General features: G+C 38.1%; 1 protein-coding gene across 6 annotated transcripts in view; it reads right to left on the bottom strand.

The window, feature by feature from the left end:
- The window catches only part of RYR2 (ryanodine receptor 2), a 777004-nt gene that overhangs the window by 287328 nt on the left and 468840 nt on the right, over positions 1–20836 (bottom strand). For all 6 annotated transcript variants that reach the window (XM_082407544.1, XM_082407541.1, XM_082407542.1 and 3 more), the window contains 2 exons: positions 17603–17686; positions 1607–1766 (listed from right to left, as the gene is read on the bottom strand). In XM_082407544.1, the coding sequence (XP_082263670.1) occupies positions 1607–1766; positions 17603–17686 (244 nt within the window). The remainder of the gene's footprint in view (positions 1–1606; positions 1767–17602; positions 17687–20836) is intronic.

Below are 20836 nucleotides of genomic sequence, written 5' to 3' on the forward strand. Positions count from 1 at the left end.
TTAAGAACAATTTTGGAAACATATTTTTCAAACCAACATGTAGCCTTTATCCTGAACCATGGCCTAAGCCTCTAAGTAATAATCCAGTTTATTCCTAAAAATCTTTAAATAAAGGCACTGCCCACCATGAGCTGTCAAGAATCACTGTGATAAGGAAGAGAAGAATTTGGGCTCTGGAGTCAAAAGGCTTGATTCCAACCTGGTTCTGCCACCTGGGTAGCGCTGGACAAACTGTTCTCAAGCTCCCTGTACATCATATGTGAATTGGCAATAAAAATTGTTCATCCTTCTTGGAACTGTTGCAAGAGTTAAAGAAGAAAATAGATGTAAAACTCTATGCACAGTGGCTGGCATCTTATAATAGTAGCAAACTATTCTATATTATTTGTTAGGTGAAATGCACTGCTGTAGCCTTTCTTATACATAAGTAATATAATGAAGTTTACTAATTCAGTGAGGAGGAAAACAGTGGCACAGAGAAAATTAATTTAAGTAGCTTTCCCAAGGTCACACAGTCACTAAGAGGCAAGGCTAAATTTGCTCTGCTTTGCTATCTCAATACAGACCCAATGGCTGTTAGTTATTCCTGTGACTGCAACCATTAATAGAAATCCATGATTCTGAAATCCAGAAAACTCAGAAAAGTCGGTTTTTTTTACTAAGTTTAACAAAAACTCAGTTGGTGGCGAAAGTGATCTGAATTGATGCAAGGCTGTGGATAATCTTTACTTATCCCTCTTGGTATCATCAGCCTACAATGCTGAACAAAGAATAATTTATATATAGTCTGCTGCCCTGCTGAGGGCACTAGGTAACATGATCAATGTATCACCATTCTGAAAACCAAGAAATATCTGGATTCTGAAATTCATCTGGTCCCAGGGGTGTTAAATAAGGAATTGTGGGACTTCCCCGGTGGCGCAGTGGTTAAGAATCCGCCTGCCAATGCAGGGGACACGGGTTCGAGCCCTGGTCCGGGAAGATCTCACATGCTGCGGAGCAACTAAGCCCGTACACCACAACTACTGAGCCTGCGCTCTAGAGCTTGCGAGACACAACTACTGAGCCCGCATGCCACAACTACTGAAGCCCGCGTGCCTAGAGCCCGTGCTCGCCCGTGCTCCACAACAAGAGAAGCCACTGCAATGAGAAGCCCGCGCACCACAACTAAGAGTAGCCCCCGCTCGCCGCAACTAGAGAAAGCCCACATGCAGCAATGAAGACCCAATGCAGCCAAAAATAAATAAATAAATTAATTAATTAAAAAATAAATAAGGAATTGTGGACCTCTTCTATTATTAGTTTATCTCGAACTTCTCGTATTTCAAAAGCTTCTCCTAAAATACAGTCTCAGAGAGAGAAATGCCACAAAACCACGTTATAAATCACTGGTCTAGTAATATTCACTGCGCCCCTCACGATAACAACCAGACTTGAGGTGGTCTGACTTCTTGAATCAGGCGTTTCTGTGCATATGTACATTAAAGATATCTATATGATGTGAGTTTTATGATGGTCATTACTTAATCTCTCCTGTTACAAATTATACTAATTCCTACTTAAGTCAATCTCAGAGTACATGCTGTAGAGCTAAATCCCCACGTACCTGTTGGATGCCATAGGTCCAGCCCTGCCGGATTCGATCCCGGGCCCACACGTTATGAGCATTTTCCGCCAACTTGTCCACCATCGCCTCCTGAGACGGAGTGAGCTTGATAAAGCTCAGGTCCATCGGGGCAGGCTTGTATCCACTTGTCAGCTGGTAACTACAAAGCAAAGCCAAAGAAATATATAATGGGCCTGTCCAAAAAAAGTCCAGGTTGAAAAATCCCTACAACAGTCTGTTAATTCCAATTGTTCCTCATTCTTATTGTTCCATAAACCACAGTGGTGACCAGTGGTAATGTGTCCAGCAAGCCTGAGCCCCTTTCACTTAAGCTAAAAACTCATCAGGTGCAAAGGCCACACAATCTTTATGTTTTCATTTTCACACCAATAAAACAGAAATGAGGCAACACCTGTCTCTCAAAGTTGAGAAGGATTTATCTTTGTTTGTGTTCCAAACAGTTGATGCTTTTTTACAGGATAAATCAAAGTATCGGTAATTAAGACATCTGATACATTTCTCTTCCTGTTAAGTCCTCATTTTTCTTCAACATTTACATGTTATATTAAAGTAATATTTATTTCATAAATCTGTGTATGCTTTCAGATACTAGCTATTCATTATTCTACAGGGGAGTTTTAATGCACTTATACATTATTTCCCTACTGCTATTCCTAGTTACATAATTTAGGAAGCCTCAAGATAAGATAAGACACTAGGAAATACCAGGCATATAATCATCTAAAATATGATTAAGGCCTGGATTTTAGGGAACTCATACCAGAGACTATTTCCACACTCTGAGCCGGAGAGGAAAAGTATTAAAACAAGTATAAGTTTTAACCTTTTGGGAGAAATATAAAATTGAAAATAAAATGTTTTCAACAGACATATATTAGGGCAATAGGAATGCTCTGCTACAAACACACACACACACACACACACACACACACACACACACACACAGAGCTGTCTCATCTATTTAACGAGAGAGATTGGCACAAAGTCTATTGTACAGTTGCTTCTCTTTCGTTCTCTGTCATTGTCGTGTGGCCGACAATCAACCATGCTTTGAGGTCAGGATCTGCTCCTGATCCATTTTTCTTTTTTTTTTTTAAATTTTTATTTATTTATTTATTATTTTTGGCTGTGTTGGGTCTTCGTTTCTGTGCGAGGGCTTTCTCTAGTTGCGGTGAGCGGGGGCCACTCTTCATCGCGGTGCGCGGGCCTCTCACTGTCGCGGCCTCTCTTGTTGCGGAGCACAGGCTCCAGATGCGCAGGCTCAGTAGCTGTGGCTCACGGGCCCATTTGCTCCGCGGCATGTGGGATCTTCCCAGACCAGGGCTCGAACCCGTGTCCCCTGCATTGGCAGGCAGACTCTCAACCACTGCGCCACCAAGGAAGCCCCCTGATCCATTTTTCTAATTGTCATTATACTTAAAAGAGTGCCCGGCAGAGAGCAGCCTTTCAGTCTATAGTTTTTCAAAGAATTAACTTTATTTACAGAATGAATATAAAGAGATATCTATCTTCATCTCAAAGATTCTCCTTTGGTGCAAACAAAGTAAAGAAAATTCACCAGATAATTAAGCTAAGTTTAAGAAATTATCAGAGCATGAGAAAATGGTCTTTAAGGTAAAACTATACATAATCTTTCTTCTTCTAATTATTCTGGGCTACGGCTAGCCTGATTACAAGGTAAGCTCCTTAACAGCAGGGAGTTGAGAACTGCTTTGCTCATAGCTATCCCCAGGAACTAGAATAGTGCCTGATACGTGGTAGATATTCAATAAAAATTTGTTAAATGAATCCATGTATGACAGCAATAAATAATGTAAGGTTGAATAAAGTTGACTTTACCTTAAATACTCCTACTTCATTATAAGGCATCTTCTATTTTATAAATGATTTGTCTATAGGCGAAAGTTTTAGAGAATATTTTGTTCGGTTTAAAGAGATCAGATTGGCCTGGCAACTGCAAAAATTATGGCTAACTACCACCTTATGTCACTTCATTTACATCCACGAGCTAAATTTATTGACATGAAGTTTTGTTCTGTTTTAAATCAGAACTCTGTATGTTTGGGTAATTAGCAATATTTTTTCTTTGTTTTTCTATAAAGAAGCCACATGGGATTTTTTTAATCACTCACACAAATCACTGTATTTTATAGAATTTTGATGTTTAACTGGACAAATCTGTCGACTGCAAGCACAGCCTATATATAAGTTCTCACTCGGAAAATAATTTCTTCAAGAAAGAGCTCTCAATGCATTTCAAATGCAGCAAGAGGTGATCAAGCCAGCATCATCTAATTTCTAAGTTTAACATTATTTGCTGGAAGCAGGGTTGGGGGTAATGATAAAGAATTTGGTCTTTTGCATACAGCTGGCCAGTAAGCAAATGAAAAGATGCTCAACATCACTAAGTATTAGAGAAATGCAAATCAAAACTACAATGAGGTGCCACCTCATACCGGTCAGAATGGCCATCATTTAAAAGTCTACAAATAACAAATGTTGGAGAGAATGTGGAGAAAAGGGAGCCCTCCTATATACTGTTGGTGGGAATATAAATTGGTACACTCACTATGGAAAACAGTATGGGGGTTCCTCAGAAAACTAAAAATAGAATTACCATATGATCCAGCAATCCCACTCCGGGCATGTACCTGGACAAAACTGTAATTAAAAAGATACATGCACCCCTATGTTCATAGCAGCACTGTTCACAATAACCAAAACATGGAGACAACCTAAATGTCCCTCAACAGATGAATGGATAAAAAAGATGTGGTACATATATACAATGGAATACTACTCAGCCATAAAAAAGAAATGAAATAATGCCACTAGCAGCAACACGGATGGAACTAGAGATTATCATACTAAGTGCAGTAAGTCAGAAAGAGAAAGACAAATACCATATGATATCACTTATATGTGGAATCTAAAATATGGCACAAATGAACCTATCTACGAAAACAGAAACAGAATCGTGGACACAGAGAACAGACTGTGGTTGCCAAGGGGGAGGGGGGTAGGGAGAGGGATGGGTTGGGAGTTTGTGGTTAATAGATGTAAATGATTATATACAGAATAGATAAACAAGGTCCTACTGTACAGCACAGAGAACTATACTCAATATCCTATGATAAACCATAATGGAAAAAAATACAAAAAAAGAACGTATATATCTGTATAACTGAGTCACTTTGCTGTACAGCAGAGATTGGCAGGACATTGTAAATCAACTATACTTCAATTGGAAAAAAAAAAAAAAAGACTTGGTCTTTTGTACTCTCCCATCTTCCCACCTCTATTTCTCACCCTCCTCTTGACTTTCCCCACAATCACCCAGCACATGGTAGCATAACAGTACACAATTCTCTTTTTTCTCTCATTTTCCAGTGGTCCTGACCCCTCCTACCTGTCACAGAGGATACACATATGGTCAAGTTTTGAAGCTAATCTATGAATAGTTGACTAGAGCCTATGCTACCTCAGTGAGGGATATATGCCCTCTAAAAGAGGAAAGATCCTTCCCCTGCAACCAATTCTAATGGTAGACTTGCCAGCCATGTCTTACATGGCATGGGGAGGAATTTTTGAGGGGTATTTTCTATAAAAAATTATAGATAAGTTTTACTAATCTATAGTAGAACTACACATTCTACTATATGTCTATAGTATATATATATAGTATATGTATATATAATATTGGCATAAGCATTTCTCTTTATTTTCTAAATTTTCCTCTTCCTATATAGAATATCTACTAATGTTGCTTTAATTTGTGATCACAAGGAAAACCTACGGAGATGCATTTGCATCTGTTGATTTGAAATAACACAATGATTAGTTCACACTCATTTTCAGATGTAGACTACGATTCATTTTACTTGCTTTTCTTCATAGCCCTGTGCAAGAAAGAATTTAAAGTGGTTCTTTTAAATGGCCAATAGTCCCATCCAAATTAAAGTTACTAATTCCCTTTTCACCTGAACCTTATTTCCACAGTTTTACTTCATTTTCTACAGTAAAAATACAAATATCTTTGAAATTAATAGACTTCAACCTCAGTAGGTTGATAAAAATGATGACATCATGAATACTTTAACCAGTGGCATCAACGAGGATTTACAAGACCATTTTTCTTTATGTAAGACATGACGAAGTAAGAATCAAATCATTATACCAAAATGAGATTTTTAAAAAGTGCATAAATGTACTTCAGCAAATAATGTCCATTTCATCTTATTAATACAAGTTAATTAGGTACATAAAGATCAACTAACTACTAATATAAACTATTTTCTTTTTGCGATTGAAAACGAACAAAGAACAAAGCTTTTGAATAAAATGTGACTGATGTGAATCTTCGAAGCTAAATGGTTCCAAGTAAAGCTTCAGATTGATTTCCAGAGATTTAAAAGAAATAAAGGAAAGACTGCTACAACAATTCTTGGGAAGTAGAATTTTGTAAGCCAAATCATAGGGAAAAGGCATGTCATTAGTAATTATATTAATACAAAATAAATATAGCTCATATTAAAGACATCTATGTATTACAGTCTACTTTCTCAAGCTTTCTGGGAAAATTCTGCCAGAATCAGTTAATAGATCTATTTCTTCTGCCATCTATTTGTCTAGTAGGTGTTAACTTCCTTTACTTTAATATGCAAAGTTGCAGTGCTAACAATCATTTTGTAAATTTAGGTTATGAGGAATATATATGGTATTAAACAAATACATTCAATATGTTCATTTCCAAAGCATCAAAGTTCTTTTGTAGTTATTAGCTTAGTTTTATTTTGATGTAGTATATAATGCAATAATATTTTAAAAGTGAGATTAACAAATTACATAAACTCTCTGGGCGTCAGTTTTCTTACAGTAAAATTTCTTTTTAAATACGTCTTTGCCTGAAAAAAAGAAAAACCTACTGGCAAACTGCCAGTTTCATTTGCATCAAATTACCAAAGATGTAAACAAAAAAATTGATAATACTTAGCCCTACTGATGAACTGCCATGTGAAGCAGCAATTCAGTTTTGTGCTTCATTCCCACCTGACCCACATTTTTTTCTAAGCAGGAATTCTAAATGAGCCTTTGAAAAAAGTGTTCAGTAGAATATCACTTAAGGGCCAATTAAAGTGGTGCAACAAAAATGTGGCAGAATACCAAAAACACTAAGGAACAAGCCTTTTCTTTTTTTCCAGCCTCTCCTATCTCTCAAGCTTACTTGTTTAGTATGAGTCGGGTTAAATGAAGCTTGGAAGTCATTACGTTGTGAAAGATGCACGGTAAACATGAAAAGATTATGTCCAAGTTCAGTGGATGTTAGCTGTAAATTTCAAAACCAAATCAGCGCTTCAAGTACCTTGGAACAAATGGGAAAAATCTCAGATGACTGCACGCCAGAGATATTAACAACAAGTTTTGCTGGAAGCACATCTATCAAAAATGAATACTGGGCTGACATTCTCACAGAAAGGAGATAGAGAATATTCAAAAACCCTTCTCCAGAAAACAAATACAGGAGAGTAATTTCAGTGTAGAAATTAGAAGGGAAAAGGACAGGGATCTATTTCTTCTACTACTACACTTCTTCGTTTTGTTTTTAAATAAACGTGTTATATGATGATATGCCCTGTGTGTCCCCCACCACTAATTCCTTTTTTAACCCAAGGCCTCCCTGTACCTCACAGCCTGTTTGAAACAAAACCAAGAGAGGATCATTTCAAGAGAGACCAAAAAAAAGCCATTCTTGGGTTTTGGATTTTTAAAATAGGCTTTGAAAATTCACTGCAGAGACAACAGTCTTTAGAGAAAGGCCTTCTGATATTAAAAGCTCTACTTATGAATACCAAAAGCGCAAGGCCCTGATGTGTCGGAACATAAAAGGAGACCAGATAAAGAGTCCAGTCTGTCCAGTCCCAGACAGGCTGAATGTTCCAGAGCCTGGAGGAGAGGAGACCTGGAGGGAAGCCAGGGCTCTCCAGCCCCCTGCCCAGATGGAGACCAGACAGATCCAGAGCTGAGGGGAACTTCTGTCTTGCTTACCAGATTGGACCCAGGAGAATGGCCAGGTTCCAGAATCTCCCACACCCCAACCCTTGCGCAGCACAGTTTCAGGAGAACAGATTTGGCAACAAACCGAGTCTGGGTTGCCAGGTAACCTTCCCTCCTCCCTCCACCAAGAGACTGCAGTCCCCAAGTTGCCAGAGAGAGCGTTCCTAGGTTTCCAGCCTCCTCTTAAAAAGGCATCAGTGAAGCTAAAAGCAGAGCAAGGACCTGGAGGACACAAAAGAGATGAGGAGGAGAGTCCCAGCGTGTGGTCCAAAGGTCAGTCAGGAGAACACGCATCCCATCATGAGGCAGGAGATAGACGGGCCCCAGATGAACAGGTACTCCAAGATGAAGACAAGAGCCGGAGGGTAATAAGAGGAGCTGAGCCCTGCCCAGGTAAAAACGGAGACAGACCACATTTCCTCATTCTCGAAGCCAAGGAGGCCGTCTCAACTACACATGCACGGAAAGGCTCCTCGGAGGTCAAAAAGGGAGGGGGCGCCACCCCATGGGAGGTGATGTCAACCTACCCATAGGCCTCTTCGCTAGAATCCACGTTGGCTAAGAGATGCACGTGCACACACAGGGGAGGGCCCTGAGATGAACCAAATACAGACTCGGAACCAGGCAAAGCAAGATGACTGGCCAGAGGAAGCCCGGAAGAAATGCCCCATATAAGTGATTCAAACTACCACGAGGGCACGACTCTTTCTCTGCATCTGCCCGTGTGAGTCTATTCACACGTACCCTTTTTTTCCTCCTAATAAACACTTTACCTGTTTCACTACTTTCCATCTCTTTGAGGGAATTCGTTTCTACAAAGCTGATGGGCCAGGGGCCTTGTCACTGAGCACTGGTCTAGTGGTTGGGATTCAGTGCTCTCACTGCCACAGCCCGACTTCAGTCCCCGGCCAGGAGCCGAAATCCTGCTTCAAGCCGCTGCAGGCCGAGGCCACCCGAGATCAGTAAGATGCCGGCAGAGACGAATGAAGACCATTAACAAAGACCTCCCTTTGGCCAAGCTTGAGTCCGGCTCCTCTGAGTCCTCTTTCTGACCTGGACTCTGACCTTGGGCTCTGTCCTTGTTTCGTTCAGTCCAGTTTTAGCAAGAATCCTGCTAGGTCAAGTTAGTGGAAACCCCCAACCTGTGCCCTCCGATCCCACCCCTCATCCCCCGCCTTTCATATCCTATCACTCTGGTCTGCCTTCAGCAAGGACCCTATCAAGTTGGTTTTACCAGAATCCCCCTTTTCCTTAATGTTTCCTCTTAGTAATTTTCCATCCACTGTCCCCCACTCTGGTCCTGAGCTACAAATCCCCGCTTGTTCTTGCTGTTATGTGACTACTGAGATCTCTCTTCCCCTATTGCAATAGTTCTGGAATAAAATTTGCCTTTATGGCTTTAACTTCTGTCTGGCTCTAGTTTTCTTTGATATAATTCAGCCCCTGACAGCAAACTCAAAAGAGAATGCCCAAGGATCCAATGTCCCCTCCCCATCAGGTGAGTGTCCAAAACAGACGTATAGCCCTGGGAGTAAGAAGGGGGTAAACCTTGAATTCAAACTTAACAAATATTCATTCTGTAGTCGAATATTTCAGGCCCTGTTCTAGGAACTAATATCACTGAATAACATGGACAAACAATCTGTATCTTTATAGAAATTACGTTTAGATGAGGAATCAGGCAATAAACAAAATAAACATAAAATAATAGTATGTCAGAGGATGTAAGTGCCGTGAGGAAAAATCAAGTAGAAAAGGGAGCATGAGAGGACGTACAATTTAAAATAGGGTGCAATTTTAAAGAGGTAGAGAAAGACAGCTTGGAGAAGATGACCTTTGAATCAAAACTTAAAGGTGAGAATAAACACAGAAAACAGTGATTTTAATGCAGTTTGTACTGAACAGACAAGGATTAGGTTTCCACTATCAAGCTGCATTCTGCCTGCAAGGACCACTGGGTTTAAATATGAAATTAAATCCGACGAGAGCAAATGAAGAACATTACATATGAGCACATTTTAAAATTTGTGGTCTGTGAAATTTACTTGCTACACATAAAAAGGGTATATAAAAATTTTTTTCTTCACAATCATAGGGCCTCATCCTCACAGAAAAAAAATCCAGCTGCATTTGTAACACTATTTTTCATTTAGGTAAATATTTATGTACACTGAATTTTGTGCATGTGTTTGTGTCTATATGCACCATATAAATATGGGTCTGCACATTTGGTATCCCTCTAAGCATTCATTTCCGAAAGCCATTTTAAATTTACTTATACGTATAAGCATTGAGAATATCATTCTTAACCTTCTATCTGCCCCAATATGCCTGAGAGATACCACTTCCCATCACTACAGTGGCTACACAGTGTAGCATGAGGGGGAAGGACGTGGTGCAGGAGCGAGGGAATTTAGCACTAGTCTTAAATACCTCTCAAAGGATTCGAATATGTTCTTTCACAATTCAACACTACCTCTTACTTCCCAGCGATACATAAAAGCAACCAGTTCCTGACCTATGTTTTGGTTTGATTTAACAGCAGAAAAGTGCTAACAAAAAGTCTGAATAAAAGGCATTAGTATTCAGACAAGAATTTTATTTTCATTTAAACCTTTACATTTAAAAAAAATCTCAAGCTACTCAGGGATATGAGATACTGGGAACCACAAGCTCTGGGACTGGATTCCTTTTGAGTTGCGTTTTTCTTTATTCCTATAGCAACTGGACTCTGCTCATCAAATTCTGCAGTGGGTCAAGAGCCTAATTTTACAACAAATGTGCGAAGGTTTATGAATTTAAGAACAGACAGTTATGTGCTGTACCATTCAGCTGTCTGCAGGTTTGTTTAGAGAGGAGGAAGAGGGAGAAAGTGAGAACTGAGCTACAATCAATCACATATTTTTTTAAAGTCTTTAAGGATTTTAAGTGAAATGATCTGTATTATCAGAAAAAAAAAAAAAACACCTAACACTCAGATTGCCTATTTTCCAATAGGGAATGTAGCACATCATTTTAATTACACTTTGAGTCTATGTGTATCCTTAAATCTGAAATGGGTCTCTTGTAGGCAGCATATAGTTGGGTCTTGTGTTTTTATCCACCTAACCACCCCATACCTTTCGAATGGCAAATTCAATCCATTTACATTTAGAGTAATTATTGATATGTAAGCGCACACTAATGCCATCTTACTAATGGCTCTCCCGTTGCTTTGTATTTCCACTGTTTCTTTCTCCTTCTATGTCTACTTCCGTAAATTGATTATTTTCCATGTTGGTGTGCTTCTGTTTTCCCCCTTTCTTTGTCTTTGTGAATCCATTCTATATAGACTTTTGTCTTGTGGTAACCTTGTAAATTACATGAAAAATCGTATAGATAAAACGATCCATTTTAGGCTTATCAGCTATCGCAACTCACCTGTGAAAGCCTATGAAGGCTCCATCTTTTACTCCTCCTTCTTATATTACTGATACTACAACTGATATTACTGATGTTACAACTTACCTCTTTTTATGTTGTGTATTCATTAATGATTTATAGTAGCTATAGTTCATTTTACTACTCTTTGCCTTTAACTTTTATACTATAGTTGAGTGGGTAACACACCCCCCTAACATGGAGTTACAATTCTCTGGGCCAAACTGCCTCTGTTTCTCCATCACCAGTGTATTGTCTACTTTCGTATGTTGTCCTGTGGCTGATAGCATCTTTTCATTCCAGCTTGAAGAACTCCTTTCAGCATTTCCTGCAAGGCAGGTCTACTGGCGGTGAACTCCCTCAGCTTTTGTCTGGGAAAGACTTTATTTCTCCTTCTTATCTGAAAGGTAACTTTGTTGCATACACTATTCTTGGCTGGCAATTTTAATCTTTCAACACTTTGAATATGTCATTCTACCCTCTCCTGGCCTGTAGAGTTTCTGCTGAGAAATCAGCTGATAGTCTAATGGGGTTCCTCTGTACCTTACTTTCTTTTTTCCCCTGATGTGCTTTAAGATAATTTCTTTACCACTGATTTTTTAAAATTAATTTATTTATGTATTTATTTATTTAGGGCTGCATTGGGTCTTCATTGCTGCGCGCGGGCTTTCTTTAGTTGCATCGAGTGGGGGCTGCTCTTCGTTGCAGTGTGCGGGCTTCTCACTGCGGTGGCTTCTCCTGTTGCAGAGCACGGGCTCTAGGTACGCAGGCCCAGTAGTTGTGGCTCACGGGCCCCAGAGCGCAGGCTCATCAGTAATTGTAGCACACGGGCTTAGTTGCTCTGCGGCATGTGGGATCCTCCTGGACCAGGGCTCGAACCCGTGTCCCCTGCATTGGCAGGCGGGTTCCCAACCACTGCACCACCAGGGAAGTCCTATCACTGATTTTTGACAGTTTCATTGCAATGTGTCTTGGAAAAAGTCTTTTTACATTGAGATAATAGGGTGTTCTTTTAGCTTTATGGACTTGTATGTCTAAGTCTGTCCCCAGGCCTGGGAAGTTCTCAACTATTATTTCTTTAAACAAAGTCCCTGCCCCCTCCTCCCTCTCCTCTCCTTTTGGAGCCCAATTATTCAGATATATGTTTTTCTGATAGAATCTGACAGCTCTTATAGGCTTTCATCACTCTTTTAAATCTTAGTTTCACCTCCTCTTCTAATTGTATTATTTCTATATTCCTATCCTCCAAGTCATTTACTCTTTCTTCTACATGGTCTGCTCTGCTACACATGTTCTGTGTTACATTCTTCATCTCATTCACTGAATACTTTAGTTCCAGTATTTCTGTTTGGCTCTTTTTATAATTTCATTCTCTTTGTTAGAGTACTCCTTCCATTCATTAATTTTATTTCTGATTTCACTGAATTGCCTTTCTGAGTTTTCCTGTGGCTCGCTGAAATCCTTAATACTATTTTGAATTCTTTATCAGTTAGATCACAATATTCCATGCCATTGAGCTCAGCTGCTGGAGAACTACCATCCTCTTTTTGTGATGCCATATTCCCTTGACTTTTCCATATTGGTTGTAGTCATGTGTTTCTGCTTTTTGCATTTGAAGTAGCAGAAAGCACCTTAAACTGAGCTTTCATGTCTTTTCTGGTTCTTATAACTCACCAGGCTGGCTATCGGAAACCTCTCTTTTGTTTTCCAGAAGGCGGCGCTATAGCTCAAGCTTGTGGTTCCTCCTTGCCCATCCACATGGTCTGTCTACTGGAGCTCACTCTCCTTGACCAGAAGTGTGCACAGGGAGCTGGCAGCAGAGTGGGTTAGGGGTGCCCACAGTCCTGGTAGGGAGATCCCGGGAGTGGCACTCCCAAAGGCATGTGGGTAGACTTTCTGCTGAGTGCAGCCCCTTTAAGGCCATCTGAAATTCTTATCTACTTCTATTTCAAAGTCCTCCCAGCCCCCAGCTGCAAGCTCCCACCTTAGTACTGCAGGTGCCAGTGGAGAGAAATGGGTTTCTCCAGTCAAGTCCCACCCAGCCAAGGCAGTAGGGCGCTCTCATGTTCCTCCTCCTTCTCCAAGGAAGAGACGTCTCTGCCACATAAATCAGCCCGATCACCACCTTCTTGGGGGTGGGGTGGTGCTGGGAAAAGTTTCTCCTACTGCCTCTGCTGTGACCAAACTCCTGTTTCTCTTTTTGTTTGTTTTCTTTGTTCTTTTTTTCTCCAATGGTGTGTTGGCATCCCCCTTTGGGAGGGCTGGACTTCTGCAAGCTGTCTGTCATGGGTGCATACCTGCCTGATTTTCACTCACCAGATTCTGGTCCCACAGCCAGGAAAGGGGTCCAGGCAGCCTTACTGGCTTCATTAGTTCTGCAGCTTGTAGGGAGGTTTCTCTATCTCCTACCAGATGCACTGGTGAGCAAGATTCCTCTTGGGTCCCTGAGAGCTAGGTGCAAATTACAGAAACCCCACAAAGGGACTCTTATTCATGCACGGATATCTAATTCACTGATTTATAAAAGGGGGATGAAAAGGAGGAACATCTTATGCTGTCATGTTACAGACATCACTCCTGTACTAGGTATTTTAGAAACTGGGGGCCTTGTAGTAAACAAAGCCCGGTCTCTTATTGAGTGCATATTTCAGTTTAGGTGACCCAAAAACTAAACGAATAAATAACGTCAGCTGTAGGAGTGCAAGTGAAAAAATAAAGCAGGTTAAAGAAAATGATCAGAGCATTATAAATAGAATGCTTAAGGAAGACCTCTCAGAGGAGTTTATATTTAAGCAAACACTTAAATGAAGTGAGCGTTCTTTTGTGTTTTGTGTTTTTTTCCGATTTAAAAAGTCCTTCTCCACCTCATGGTCATGAAGATATTCCACTCGTCTTCAAAAAGTATTTTTGTTTTGTGCAATTGGGTCTTGAATTAACCTGCAAATGTTTGTGTATAGCATAAGGTAGAGACCTAACTTTTTTCTATTTTGCTAGTCAATTATATGAATACCATTGATGGATCAGTTTTCATTTCCCCACTTATCTATAACAAGACCTTTGGCATATGTCAAATTTGTATATATGCATGTATATATTTGGGAACTCTGTCTCAATTTGTCTAACCCAGTACCATTGTAACACTTCCTTCATTACCATAGTTTCATCATAAGTCTTGATATCTAGCAGAGCAAGTTTATCTTCTTTTGTAAAAGACTTCTAGATATTCTTGAGCCTTTGAAATTCCACATATATTTTAGAATAGCTTATCAAGCTGCTTAAAAACCTCTGTTGGCGGAATGACTGGAATAGTATTGATTCTAAGATTAATTGGAGGAGAACCGATATATTTGTTGTACCATCCATGATCATCATCTATCTCTATTTATTTAGATAGTCTTTAAAGACTTTAAATCCAATTTAAACATTTAGTCTACAGAGGTCTCGCACCTCTTTGGTTAGATTTCTCATCTACCTTAGGGATTTCTTTTTTTCTTTCTTTTGTTTTTTTTTTGCACTTCTAAATGATATTTTAAAGGTATTGATCTAGCAATATTGCTGTACTTATTGTCAACAAATAATACTGTAGATCCTCCTGAGTTTTCAATGCAATAACATTACCTGCTATTGACAACAGTATGTTTTCTTCCTTTCCAAAACTCATAATTTTTTTCTTGTCTCACTGCATTGGCTATATTGAATACATCAGGTAATAGTAGTTTATATGTCTTATTCCTGAATCCTAAAGGAAAAACTTTGGGGTTTTACCTTATAGATTATTGGTTGCTATTGGCCTTTTGTCAGGTTAAGAAGGTTCTCTCAGACTACTGCTTGCTAAGAGTTCATATGCTTATAAGTAAAATATTTTATGAAATATTTGTTACTAAATATATTGGTATGATCATATGAATTTTCTCCTTCACTCTAGTGTGAATTTAATAAATATATTTTCTAATGTTAACCCATCTCTTTATTACTGGAATAAATTTAGCTGGGCCATAATATACTGCTGAGTTAAGTTTGCTAATATTTTACTTAGCATTTCTTTGTACCTATGCCCATAAGTGAAGCTGGATTACAATTTCCCTTCCTCACACTACCCTCATCTGGGCTTTATTTTATTTATTTTATTGTCAGATAATAAGCTGTAAAGTGCTGCTTCTTTTTCATTTGAGATTACCCATTCTTAAATATTTGCTGGAAATCAGTAGAAAAGTGGTTTGGGATGTGTGTGTGTATTTTAAACTATTAATTCAATTCCTTTAATAGCTGTAGCTCTATTAACATTTTCTTTCTTCATGGGTCAGTTTTGATAATATTATATACAATTGTCAGTATTATTTAACTTAGAAACTAATTTGTTAATTAATAAATTTGTTACAGTTTGCGGTCCCTCTTAAAATATCCCGATAATTGCCAAAAGAAATATTTCTTTTTTCTTTTATCAATCTTTTCAGAGATTTTTCCTCCTGCTTATTAGGTTTCTAAAACATGCTTTCTCCAAGTATTGCTTTAAATATGCAACTCTTATGTTTTGATATGAAGTCTTTGCCTTTGCCATTCTTGTATTTTAAATTTTCACAATGATATGTTTGATCTATAAGCTATTTAGAACTATGTTTTAAAATTTTTAAATATGTCATGACTTTACATGATTTTTTGATTGTTACTGTTATTTCCTGTGATTCAATAAATATGATATTTACAATATCAATGTCCTCATGTTGTAAAGGATGTTGAGTTTTATAAATGTTCCATGTGTTCAGTGTTCTATATATGTTAAGCTTTTAATTTATAAGGGGTTAAATTTTTATTATTCTTCATTAATATTTATCTGTTACACATTAGTTTCTGGGAGTTGTGTGAGGAATTATCACTATGATTTTACATTTGTCTATTTATTTTGGAAAATCTATTAATATTTTGCTTTCTTGATTTTTTGAAGCCATTTTACTTGGTGCATACATGAGTAGTATTAGCATAATGCTTATTTTTTGGATCCTTATACAGTGTGCTTCTTTCCTTAATTTTGCTTTCAGAGCTATTTTGTCTTATATAAGGCAACTGACAAAAAGGAAATTGCAGTTTCCTTTTGAATGATATTACTTGGAACATCATGTTCTCATTTTTTTTTCAACTTTTCACATTCTGAATTTCTCGATGTGTCTCCTTTAGCTGGGTTTTATTTTTGTGAGGTGTATACAACATGAGTTATCTTTCTGAATCTAATCTGACAATCACTGTATCTTACCTGGAGAATTTCACTGATTTCCATTTATTGAGATTAATGATATATTTGGATGTATACCTGTCATATTTTTATTTTTAAAAATAACTATTTTTGGATACATACAAGAGAACATACTTTAAAGCATTATAATGACATGAACTCCATTAACCCACCACCATGTTAAAAATTAGAACATTACCAACACCCTTGTATTTATCTGTGTGCTCCTCCCCTTTCAACACCCTTGCCTATACTCCAACAAATGTAGTTACTATCGAGAATTATGATTCCACTGCTTTAGAAAAATAGTCTTATCAAATAAGCATATATCCCTAAAAATATGTACATATGTTTTATGCACATATGGTTTTGAGCCTCAAAACTAGTCCTATACTTTATATAACCTTGTAGGATATGTTGTTATACATATTTTTTAATGGAAGACCTGAGTAAAAAGGTTCGTTGGCCTAAAGGACCTGCTAGAATTTGCACTTGCATAGCAAGCACACGGTTTCTACTTTAATTTTATGTTTATCTGGGGTGACTGATAGAAATTACGGAGTGGCTGCTTTGTTTGTATCTCCATGATATTACTTAGCACATTTCCAGGCCTGCTATTTACAACATGCAGGCCTCTGAAGAGTGGCTTGAATACTTAAACTAAACTAAATAAAGAAAAAGTAACAATATGTAACAGTTATCATTTATTAAGCACTTATACTCATTTAGTCCCTAAAACTTCCCGTATTAATACCTGTTCGCAGCTGAGAAAGCTGAAGTTTTAAGCAGTTAAACAAGGTCACAGAGGTTGTAGCACAGCAGGCAAAATAACTCCGAGAGCACCCAGTGCCTCCGTTTTCTCATCTTAAAGTGCAAGTGATAACACTGACTGCATAACTAATCCTGAAATAGATTTTCTTTGTAAAAATAAATGAAATTATACATCTTCTGGTGGAAAGTGGGAAACCATATCCAATCAGTTAGGATGTGGGCACGCGTGTTCACACATACATACACAAAACAAAAATAACACACTCATAACACACTACCAAATATTTTGTGAGCTTGTTTCCCCTCTGGGCACTGTGATGGATTCTCACCCCACCATGGCCTTGATGCAGCCCCTAGTGTAATACGGCAAGCTTAAATGTTCAGTCTGAATTTTATAGCTTACGTGTAAGCAAGGCATCTAGGATTCCATCAAGAGTTTTGTGGGTGCGGTAACACTAAAGTAAGGCACAGACTATTTAATATTGCTTAGACATTCAACTTACTTCTTCGGCAGCTTCATTTTTTTCACCTTTTCTTCGGTGTGTTCATCTGATATACCCACATGACATCCTAATGCCAACAAAGTCCTGGAAAAGAAAACCAGACATAAGCTGCAACAATTCCTTTCCTATGTCCAGAACAACCCAACATAATAGCAGTTGGGTATGAGGTATAACAGTCCACCACCTGCAGAGAGAAGAAGTATTTTGTTTTAAAGCAAAAGGAAAGCTTACTTAGTTGTAAATTATTTACTGTTGAGAAATGAGTAGGACATTTGAAAATTAAATGTTTCAATTCAAACACAAAAGGGAACATATTGAAAAGTAAGTCTCTCTACAATCCCTTCCTTCTATTCCTGTTTCTTTCCCTAAAGGCGCTGATTGCTACTAATTCCCGAATGTCCTGCTACAATCAATCTATGCATATTCTAAAGCAGGTGTGTGTGTGTGTGTGTGTGTGTGTGTGTGTGTGTGTGTGTGTGTATGTGGTTGTTGTTTCTGCTTTCCTTTTACGCATTGGTTATATGTAAGAGTTCTCCACAATCTGCTATCTTGACTTTACAATATAACTTTGATATATGACTTTGACTTAATGTCCTTCATATAAAGCTGGTTTATTTTTCAATAGCTCTGAAGTGTTCCATTCACTGAGTGTGTCATAATGTCTTACCCAATTCTCTGTTCACAATCTTTTGTTACTACAAACAATGCTGCAATGAATAACCTTATACATTTAATACATGTACTATATCCTTCATCTGTAGGATCAATTCCTAGACATGCAATTACTGGGTCACAGGGGTGGTACATTTCAGAGTTTGACAAATATTGCCAAATGTCTATAGAGCTGGTAATCATTTATATTTCCACCAGCAAGGTATGACACTGCCTATTTCCCATACCTGGTCCAACACAGAGTTATCAATTAATATGCTAATGAGATGTCTCATTTACAGTTTTAATTGGCATTTTTCTTAATATAAGTGCATTTGAGCACCTTTTTCGTATGCTTTGGCGATATCTGTACTTCCTTTTTTCTGTGAAAACATTCCTTGTTCACTTTTCTGTTAGATTTGGGTTTTGCTGTTGCAGTTCAGAAGCTCTTCAAATATATGATATGAGTTACAAATATTTTCTCCAGTTTGTTATTTGTCTTTTTACTTTCTTTATGGTGTTCTTTCTATGTAGAGTTTTAAATTTGTTTTTATATAACTGAATTTTTCTATCTTTTAAAAATGGTTTCTGAGTTTTATGTGATACTTAGAGATTTCCCAACTGTTAAATCACTTGAAGGAAACGTCCTTGCTTTTTTGACGGGGAAGGGGTAGGGCAGGGGAGGCTATATGTCTTAAGGTAGAGATTTAACTTTACTTCCCAGATGGATACCCAGTTCTCCACAAAATATTTACTGAATAATCCATTTCTACCACTTACTTGAAATGCTACTTTTATGATATACTGAAGTCCCCATATGTTTTTAAATCCTTTTCTGGACTTTCCACTCTAGAAAAATCTCCCTTTCACATGACACATCGGGGTTCCAATTGGGCAGAAACAGTTTATCCAGTGCTTAGATACACTGTATTTTTTTTTACTCCTTTTAATGCATAAGCTTTTGTTGATTTTCCCAAGAAAGATCCTCACCATTCACATTTAGAACTCAACCTTAAAAGTCCCCAGACCTAGGTAGAACAACATCCTTTACTATTCATGACAATGAGTGGTTCCACTTACCTCAATAGAATAAGATGCAACAGCATAAACTTTTTGGATGACAGAATTTCTAAGGTGTGGTCAGTTGCAAAAGGAAGGCAGCAAGTATCTAAAATCCATTATACTTACCCTCCATAACACTTAAAAAATAACAATATGGAGATAGATACACACACACACAAACCCACACACTTACACACACTGTTAGCAAGTTAAATTTTAGGTTATATATGGCAAAATTGAGATGAGCCCGTGAAATTACCTTTGGAGTGTTAAACTGCAAAAATATGGATAGAGCAAGAGCTCACCGAAGCTATGAAATTATCTAAAGAATGTGCCACTTCAAATGAGATTGACTGGCAACAGAAGAATCAAAAATTGACTCACAGAACAAACACAGGCTATGCTTATTCAAACACTGTCCAAGGCACAGGAAGTTTCCTGCCATCATCCTCCATTCATTTATCTATTCAATAAGTATCTTCTGAATGCCAGGTCCTGTGCTAAGTTCTGGGGATAAGCTTACAGGCCGGTGAGGACTAAGACAAAAATTAACTATAACACAGTGTTTTGCATGCAGTGACGTATGTACAGGGCTATGAAAGGGTCAAGCAGGATCCCAAACCCAGCTCTAAGGGAACTCAAGGGTGACAATAACATTGGGATTTATCTTAAATCCAGATAGTCAAACTTCTGAGTGCATGCCTACCAAGAAATCTGATTATAACATATGGAGAACCCTGCCTAATACATTAAGTGACGATAATGGCTAGCACGGTATGACCATCGCTGCAATCCAGTTTTAGAATATTTCCATCAACCCCATCAGATTCTCCATGCCTGTCTGCAGTCATTGATTATCCCCACCCCCAAGCAATCAGAAATGTGCTTTCTGTCTCTAAAGAATTGCCTTTTCTGGACACTTCATCTAAATAGCATCATACAGTATTGATTCTTTCATGTCAGGCTTCTTTGACTTACCATGTTCTTTAGGTTGATCCGTGCTGTAATGCACATTAGTAGTTTATTTCCTTTTATTGCTAAACAGTATTGCATTGTATGGCTCTATTACATTTTGTTTATCCATTCGTCAGCTGATGGATGTTTGCAGTTTTTCCAGTTTGGGGAATGTTATGTATAATGCTTCTATGAACATGTCTTTGTGTCAACACAGCCTTTCATTTCTCTTGGGTAGGTATGTAGGAGTAGAATTGCTAAGTTGTATCATAAATTTATGTTTAACATTTTAAGAAACCACCAAGTGGCAGGGCCATTTTACATTCCCATCAGTAATACATGTAGATTTCAGTTTTTCTATATCTGCACCAATACTGAGTATATCTGTCATTTTGATGGTGGCTATTCCAGCACGTGTGTGGTAGTATCTCATTGTGATTTAGTTTGCATTTTCCTAATGACTAATGATGTTGAGCATCTTTTCATGTGCTTATTAGCCATTCACATATCTTCTTTATTAAAATATATACTCAAGCGTTTTGCCTGTTTTTTAATTGGGCCATATGT

Source organism: Balaenoptera borealis (genome assembly GCF_965194805.1).
Source record: "Balaenoptera borealis genome assembly, chromosome: 10".
Lineage (NCBI taxonomy): Eukaryota > Metazoa > Chordata > Mammalia > Artiodactyla > Balaenopteridae > Balaenoptera > Balaenoptera borealis.